General features: G+C 39.2%; 1 protein-coding gene across 2 annotated transcripts in view; it reads right to left on the bottom strand.

Annotated features, from left to right (window-relative positions):
* FTSJ1 (FtsJ RNA 2'-O-methyltransferase 1) overlaps positions 1-9636 on the bottom strand; it is a 1029035-nt gene that overhangs the window by 456704 nt on the left and 562695 nt on the right. For both annotated transcript variants that reach the window (XM_044080307.1, XM_044080308.1), the window contains one exon: positions 1739-1792. In XM_044080307.1, the coding sequence (XP_043936242.1) occupies positions 1739-1792 (54 nt within the window). The remainder of the gene's footprint in view (positions 1-1738; positions 1793-9636) is intronic.

The following is a 9636-nucleotide window of genomic DNA, read 5'->3' as shown; positions in this document are numbered from 1 at the left end:
AAAAAGGTCCTACAGCAAAAATGTGAAAACCAACGGTAGCAGAGTTTCCACAATCTCCTCCTTCAGCCCAGACTCTAGAATATCCATGATCTTCCAAAGCAAATAAGACTGGAACTAGGACAGATGAATTGTGACCTCAAGCCTTCAGTGTGGTGCAGGAGTTAACTCTTGTGTCAGAAATGTCCACCGCTTTACAGAGATCTTTTACCTTCTTTGGAGCTAAAGTGGCAGAATTAGGTTGCCTTAAGTCTGCTTTGACAGCACCCTTAAACCGTTCCATAGTGGAGATAGCACAGGACTCATCAGGCCTCTTACTGACAAAAATTCTTAAACATTTCTTAAGGGATAAACCACTGAACTTATGGCCAGTTTAATCTGCTCCTTATGACCTGACAGTTATGGAGTCATCCAGTAAACTCCTTGTCTTGAGACACTGACCACAGTTATGTGGCTCCTCACAGGAGTATGGAGCGTTAGGGTGTCCCTTGCCCCCACATTATCTTCAGGAGTAAGTTTAAGCAAGGCACCGCATGAAGGCAAGTGAGTGACTGATATGCCAGTAGACATAACACTGGCACATGACAGTTTGACAGTCAAGGTCAGCATGTGCTTGTTAGAGGCATATAATGGAAAAATTACCAGCTTTAAACTATACTCCTAAAGGGTGCAATTCTGCAACCACCACTCAAGCTCCAACCAAATAGCTGGTAAACATTTGGTTCCTGGGATGCAAGCTCTGGTACAACAGAATCAAATGGTTTGCCCTTGCCCAAGACCTACTGGCATGCATAAGTTTAGGGGGGCATCTAAAAAGGGAGAGCCCTTCGTCTCAAATACTGTTAATCCATGGCTCAGTGACTCAAGGAAATGCTCCCCAGAATCAAAGGTGGTCAGTGCCAGACTACAGTTGACGAAACAGGGACAGAGTGGTGCAATAACCCTGAGATGCAGGTCTCCGGGCTGGGGGCCAGGAAGGCCATCACCCCTAGTCACCAACACCCTCCATGAAGGGCCAAGTGCGGGCTGCAGTACTGGACTACTCAACTAGTCAAGGACAAGCTCAGCACCTGAAGAGTCTGGTAATTCAGAGGAAAACCAAACTTACCTTTGGGACAACAAGGTCTCATCCTGCTCTCCAACTGCTTGTCACTGCAGTAGATTTCTGACCTATGCTTGAGACTGTATGGATAATTTCGCCCACTGCTTACTCCCTTTCTGTTTATAAGACAGGCCCAAAAGCTTCTCTCTCTTCACTGCTTTCAAGTGGTGCAGAGGCTGCCAACCTTTCCGACAAATATCAGTGAAAAGCATCCCTTCATGGTGTATTCAAATAACAGATGTAAATCACAGGCACTATTTCATGCTATGCTTGATGCCTCAGGCCAATACAGGCAATGCAGGCAATGGTCTTGCCTTGCAATCTGATACACACTTGGCAAATATTTTAAGTACAAGACTGTAGAACTTTACTAGTGATGGCAATGACCAAGATCTGAACTATGGTAGTGGCAAAAAAGAACTGCAGAGATTCAAATTACACAGACATTTGAGTAGCCTTAGCACTATATAAAAAACTACATCAGTAGAGATGCATACACTTCCTTAAATATGGCATATCTGCTATGAGTCTGACAAGTGGCAAGTGGTAACTATAAAATGTATAAAACAAAGACACCAGATGAAGGTTCTGAAAGTCATACTTGTCTTTTTAGTGATCGTGCAAAATAAACATACACACCTTTGCAACAAATGTTCCTCCTTGCTTTAATACATGTGTTGTGATATTCAGTGCCTACAAGAAAACAGAAATAGACATGTAGTCAAGTATAATACAAATGCATCATTTTTAATTCACCCTTACTTTTTCCAAAGGAACCTCAATCGGATGGAAAAACAAATGGGATACTTTTCTCCTCTGAATTACCTTTCATTACAAGACCACTTCTCCAGGCTCCTCTGACCCTCAGTTGTTGTATCCTCATGTACATTTCAGTTTGGAAATCTGCATGCTACTAATATAGGACAACATTGAAGGCAACTGTTGAGATGATGCCACAATTCCATTATCAAGCTCAGTTAAGTACTTCTCATTTCAGTTTCAGATTCCTGCCTACCACATTCTGTGAAAGTGCACACCATCAAATCTTCCACTGCAGGAACATGGACCAAAGCACTCCCACAATGTATGACATATGCACACATTCATTTATACTGAAATATATGGTTATACATTCACATACAATATTTATTTATATATATATATATATATATATATATATATATATATAGGTCTACTTTTCTTGATCAAATGTCCATTTCTCCGAATTACAGTTAAGTGATCACACATTACCGAACACACACTAATCCAAAAGAACACTCTACAGAACCACAAAAAAACAAACTGCTAAATACAACAAACAAACACAAGAAATACTTTCCAACATTTATGCAGGGGGTAAGCTCCCCCTGCGCTCCCCACACCCCCTGAAAATTATATATACCAACTCAGAGATCGCACTACAGTGCAACAAGGGTAGATCACCCAATCTGTACTGTAGAGTGACCTACACTTAAAAGCTACCAATGTTATTAAAATACATATCCAAATCCTGAATATCACTAAACCTACCTAGGAATCTGGCATGCCACAGAACTCCAACAGAAGATGAGAAGGTACAAACACGCTGTTCACTGACAGTCTTGCAGCACCAACAGTACGTTCACTGTTTCGCTAAACCGACCTTCGAAATACTCGGCATTTGGATTAGTGTATGTTCAGTAAAGTGCGATTGCTTAACTGCAATTCAGATAAATGGACATTTGATCAGGAATTTGCTTATATCCTATGGACCTCCACTGCAGATGGTTTAAGGTTTTAAGGTATCACACTGAAAACTCTAGCTTGGCTGGGTTTTCCTTGTAGTTTATGTATAGACATACACATATTGCGCGCACACACACACACACACACACACACACACACACACACACACAAACACACACACTCAGGTGTACTTACTGTGACTTGTTTTTCGGCTTTTCCCGGTTAGGGGTCGCCACAGCGGAACTCCGGTCTGCTAATAATTGGCAGTGGATTTTTACGGTGCCGAGTTGCCAGCCTGACACCCAACCTTCAAAGAAAGCACGTAAATGTAAAAACACGCTGGTTATACACGGCAGTAAAATGCATTAAAACTTTAATCTTCGATAACAGAACAGTAAGTGCTTTCACAACCAAAACAGTTGCTTCATCAGACTACATATAAAATCAAACATACTCATTTTATATTTATGATGCAATACAAACTGTCCAATCACTGAAATGCTAATTAACAGTTAAAAAACTTAAAAGGGTAAGTGCACATTTGTCAAAATACTTGTAAAAAATATCTATATACATATGTACATCTAGGAAATATATATACACACATGACTAACCTACACAGTCAAAAATTAATAAGCACATGCATATACACTTATGAAGAATAGCAAAAAATTATTTTTATATATTAAATATTTTAAAATCAATGTTTCAACCTCCTTGATTTGAGGGCAGGTTTAAGCGACATCCTGTTATTCAAACCAAGAGGTCTGTCAGCATTAAAAAGCAGTATCCACCTTTGCTCAGCCTTCTCAGTTTTATTACTAGCATCACCTCCCCTCATATTCATCTTAATCTCCAGAACCAGAAACTTAAACGTATGACTAGCACCTTCCTTTTTAACATGCATGGCTAAGGCATTGCTCTCTTTACAATTTCTTACATCCCTGAGATGTTCTAGGACTCTTTCCTTAAGTGATTTGTTTTGCCGATATAAAAAGAGTAACATTCTGTGCAATAACAAAAATAAAAGTACAGTTTTGTACCTACCATCATTGCTGCAGTCCTTACATATTCAGTCTTTTCTTGCCCCAGATGTCAGAAGGCCCTAAACACAGGAAAAACACCCAACCACCCATGTGCAAACGGATCTTGAACATCTACATTTATGGTAGGTACAAAATTGTACTATATCTCACATTGCTGCAGATAGGTGTTTAGAGAAGGTATGCACTGAACTCCAAGTAGCTGCTTCTAAAATATCTTTAGTAGCTACCCCTAAAAGGCTGTAGAAGTGGCAGTAGCTCTGAGGTCTGATAGCAATACAAAAACCAATCCACTTATAGTTCTGCTCTTATTTTGGGGTGGTTTGGTTTAAGGAAGGATTAGTCATAAAGATACCCCTCATATGGAAAAGAGGAAGGCTCAACTGCCATAAGGGCCTGTAGTTCAGAAACCCTTCTTGCAGAGGTAATGGCCCTCAGCAGTAGCTGCAGGAGGTTGTAAATTGAGATCCCAAGCGGTGGGTCACAGTCATAGTGAGCAGAGAAGGACAAACCTTTGTCCAATAACTCAGAAACACTTAAATCAGGTTTGGGCTGTGCTCAAATAAAAATCTCCTCCACTTACTAGAATAGAATATGCCAGGCTGTCAGATGCAGAGACTGAAGTTTGACATTGAGTAACTGATTGTTCTCCTGAGACAGAAAGTGTGGAATCAAAGGCAAAGGCCATCAGACTTCTCAGTAGTGGGTACCAGTGTTGTCGAAATCATGGATGGCTTGTCCTGTCCACCTTCCAAGCTGTGGGATTAACACTGTCAACTTTTGAAATACATGAGGATCCAATTTCCACTGGATCCATTATCTGTCTGCTCAATACATCTGCTAAGGAGTTCTGTGCTCCTGGTAGAAACCTTGCTGAAGATTTAGCTGTAAACTGAGCATTGCTTGCTTGATGTACCACATGACAGTTGTGTTGTCTGTTTGAATCAACACCTGTCAATTCCTTGAAAGCTATTAATGCATATTGGACTGCTAGCATCTCCTTCAGGTTGGCTCCCTGTTTAGGTAAAATTCCTTGGTATTATTGAATGACAGTGTCCAGATCTTGGCAGTGTTGTGTCCATACATTTTGAGATACCTTCCTCATATGCAGTTTGGCATTGGGCTTGAAGGACTAGTAAAGAGAAAGATTCTTTTGTTTGTCCGGGGTCAAAAGGCCATCTGGGATGCTGTATTCAGTCTCACATGTCCTGAGAGGGTACTGCATCTTAACACTGCCATCACATACTGTAGATGATGAAGAAGTTTGTCTTTTTCTTGAGCCAGAATCAGGCAATCGTCCAAATAAGGAGGCTATCACTGGAGCCAGAACCTTTATGAAAAGGGCAATGCAGAGGTAAGCCTCTTTGACTTTGCCCAGCAGAGTCTGTTTGTGAGCCTAATTTGTAACCCGGCTGAACCAAAATCTTTAACAGTCTGCATAGACTTAGCCTTGTCTTCCATTTTCTTCAAGACAGACTCCACAGGTGGACCAAACAACACTTCAGACTGTAAAGGAAACTGAACCAGTGGCAGCCACCCTAGAAGAGCCTGCAAGCATCAAAGCCCACCTGTTCAGAGCAATCTTGTAATTCTTTGGCATCTACCTTAGATTTCAATTAAGAACATTCTTAGCTAAAGTAGAAGGATTTTTAGAAGCCCTGACACCCTTATCTTAGGTCCTTGGCTAATAGTTTCTGGGTCTGCCCTAGAATACCTATCGGTTTAGGCAGAGAATCAGGATTCACATCTTGAACAACATCTAGAACATGCTAGACACAGAAGGAGAAGGCCCCTGGGAAGGGAAGGAAGAACAGTAACCTGACTGCCTCCTGAGAGGCCACATCTTGCAAAATCAAAGCCTCCCCTGACAAAATACAATTATTCAAAAACAAAATATTCCCCAACAGGGTGCACCCCAACTTGGATTAGGTCTGAAAAAACCGAACTCGAAAAATTTCCAGGCGGCACCGGCATTGTTAGCGCTGCTGCTTCTGCATCACGACCGCGGCAAAAGACTGAGGAGGGATATGGTCATCCTGGATGCGCTTTTTTATTACCCTAAGCGTTCTGAAGTGCTCAGTTCTGGCGCCAACCGACCGGCGTCAATATCTTTTGGTACCGGGCCGACCGAGGACAATGGACTAAGGACTGCAGCAATGTGAGATGAAGAACATCAACATTCTTCGTTGTACAATCAGCATAGAAGTTACAACTAATGTGAAAACCTAACGTGCTGTGTACAAAGACTGCGCCTCTGTGAATATAGGTACAGTCTGTGCAGCACCTCCTACAACTATATGTCCCTAGTCTATCGGATGTAGTAGTCCCGGGGGTGTCATTAGTCTTGTAACATAAGTGTCTTTTCAAAGATTTATTATTTCAAAAGGAAAATTGAGGTGTATTACCTATCAATCCCTCTAATTCACTTATGGTGGATAAAATATCCCAATTATTCTTGATGACATCGCAAACCACTTGAGTGTTGCTTAAGAAAGTAAGAGGCATTCTAACTATGTCATCACTCATATGTGACTCAAGATGAATTAGTGTTCTATTGTAACTAAATGTGATTTTGTAACCTTAGACGTTGAATCACTTTTCACTAGGATTCCTAATTCTTGGGGCATTGAGAACATTACAGATTTATTGTTAAGTAAGGGTATGAGCTATGACAGTTAGATTGTTGCGCACCCCACTTGAGATTATACTTGAGAATATGTGTTCATTTTCTATCAGAAAAATTACTTACAGAAGATTGGCATGGCAATGGGCACAGTCTGTGCCAACAGTTACGCCAATCTATAACTAGTTCAATGGGAGACGGAATATATTCTCTCTAACAGTGTTTATTGTACCTCAATAGTTTGGTATAAACGTTTTGTTGATGACATTTTTTGGTTGTGGAATGACACCGAGGAACGATTACATGAGTTCTTGAGGTATATTAAAACTGTGAATACCTTTCTTAGGTTTACACAATTATTCTCTGACTGATATTGAGTTTTTAGATGTAAGAGTGGCTAGGGATGACATGGGTTCAGTTTCAACAACGTTGTATAGGAAACCAATAAGGAAGAACAACTTCCTACACAACAAGAACATGCATCCGAAACGCACTTAAGCGGAACATATTAAAAGGGCAGATTTACCGTATTATGCATCTATATAACCATGAGGAACAATTGAGAGCTGCATTGGGCACTTTGAAACAAGAATTTCTAGATAGAAGTTATAAAGACCATGACATCGATTTTGAGATCGGAGAAGCATGGAAACATAGGCAAGATAGGTGTGCACCTTACTACATCAAGAGAGACATTGAGCCTCGACCAGATAACGGCGGAACATTAATTCCTCTTGAGTCACATATGAGTGATGACATAGTTAGAATGCCTCTTACTTTCTCAAGCAACACTCAAGTGGTTTGCGATGTCATCAAGAATAATTGGGATATTTTATCCACAAGTGAATTAGAGGGATTGATAGGTAATACACCTCAATTTTCCTTTTGAAATTATAAATCTTTGAAAAGACACTTATGTTACAAGACTAATGACACCCCCAGAACTACTACATCTGATAGACTAGGGACATATAGTTGTAGGAGGTGCACAGCCTGTACCTACATTCACAGAGGCGCAGTCTTTGTACACCCCACGTTAGGTTTTCACATTAGTTGTAACTTCTATGCTGATTGCACAACAAAGAATGTTGTTTATTTTTGTTATTGCACAGAATGTTACTCTTTTTATATCGGCAAAACAAATCACTTATTTAAGGAAAGAGTCCTAGAACATCTCAGGGATATAAGAAATTGTAAAGAGAGCAATGCCTTAGCCATGCATGTTAAAAAGGAAGGTGCTAGTCATACGTTTAAGTTTCTGGTTCTGGAGATTGTTAAGATAAATATGAGGGGAGGTGATGCTAGTAATAAAACTGAGAAGGTTGAGCAGAGGTGGATACTGCTGTTTAATGCTGACAGACCTCCTGGTTTGAATAGCAGGATGTCGCTTAAACCTGCCCTCAAATCCAGGAGTTTGAAACATTAATTTTAAAATATTTAATATATAAAAATAATTTTTTGCTATTCTTCATAAGTGTGTATGCATGTGCTTATTAATTTTGATTGTGCAGGTTAGTCATGTGTGTGTGTATATATATTTCCTAGATGTACATATATATTTTTTTACAAGTATTTTGACAAATGTGCACTTACCCTTTTAAGTTAAGTGTTAATTAGCATTTCAGTGATTGGACAGTTTGAATTGCATCATAAATATAAAATGAGTACGTTTGATTTTATATGTAGTCTGATGAAGCAACTGTTTTGGTTGTGAAAGTGCTTACTGTTCTGTTATCGAGGATTAAAGTTTTAATGCATTTTTACTGCTGTGTATAACCAGCATGTTTTTACATTTAAATATCTCTCCTCTACGTGGTTATTTTATCTGGAGTTTTGGTTCTTCGTTTTCTTCACTTCAAAGAAGACACACCCATTCACGCACGCACCTACCTGCATGTCTTTAAACGTCACTCGACTTGCGGAGAGGCCGCGGTGGTGCAGCGGTTAGCATTGTTGCCTCACAGCAAGAGGTTCTCACATTCGATTATTGGCTGGATCACCTTCTGTGTGGAGTCTGCATGTACTTACTGTGACTGAAACACCCAAATGTTGACATCCAAAATGTCAACCACAAAACAGTGAAAACACAAATGATGTTGTGCTACTATGCATGCGCTAAGCTCATGCAAACTTACAAAACAAAAAAATAAAAGAAAAAATATTGTTTTTTTTTTTTTAACACTGCACCCACCCCTCACACATCCAGCTAATTATACACACTAATTCCAAGATCGTACAATATTAGGAAAAGGGCATATTCCCCAACTCTGTGAAATGGAAGACGTTACAAGCCTGTCAACATTCTGCTTAGTCAACCAAACTGTATCAATTAAACAGTTGTTGACTAAACATAGTGAATACCATATTTGGCTCTACCATATAGATTTATCTACATATGTGTTTGAGTGCACACGCGTGTGTGCATTTATATATATTTATATGAGCTCATGGTAACTGATTGATTTGTAAACGCAGTGATGCTCTCCTGATCAATGCCTGTATATATCAAAAAGTACAGTTACCAAAACCCAAACCTACCAAAACACACAAATATTGCAAATGGAAAACACTTTCCTTCTACAACAACAAAAATAAGAAACGAAGTACTATGCTGTAAAAACAACTAAAACAAACAAAAAAATGGCTAGAAAATAAACCATGAAAATCACACTTTATTAAAACCATTCAGTGAGCTCTTTCATCTATAAAACAGACTTCATCACACTGAATGTAATAACCACCAATACAACATTTAAACAATATAATCAGTCACATGATTTCCATTAATTAATGCTAGAGACTCTTTCTTCAAAAAAAAAAAAAAAAAAAAAATTTAATTTTCTTTATCATTCAACCCCGGTAAATGGCAGGCATCTAATCTCACCTAGCAAAGATATTCCTTCAAATCAAGCTCCTCCTCAGCATCAAAATAATTTTCATAGTTATTTATCTGTTTTAAAACAACAACTTTAAAATTCACTGGGCAATTGCCTTGATTGTAATGCTTACTAAGAGCATTTTTCTCATCTTGAAAATTTACAGCATATTGGTGTTCATCAGTTCTAAGACTCAGCTCTCTTGTAGTTCTACAAACGTAAAACGCATTACAAGCAGCACATAAACTTAGGTAGATTACAAACAGACAT

The sequence above is a fragment of the Protopterus annectens genome, chromosome 8.part0 (genome assembly GCF_019279795.1).
Source record: "Protopterus annectens isolate FY-2018-M chromosome 8.part0, PAN1.0, whole genome shotgun sequence".
NCBI classification, from domain to species: domain Eukaryota; kingdom Metazoa; phylum Chordata; order Ceratodontiformes; family Protopteridae; genus Protopterus; species Protopterus annectens.
This window is presented reverse-complemented; position numbering and strand designations above follow the sequence as displayed.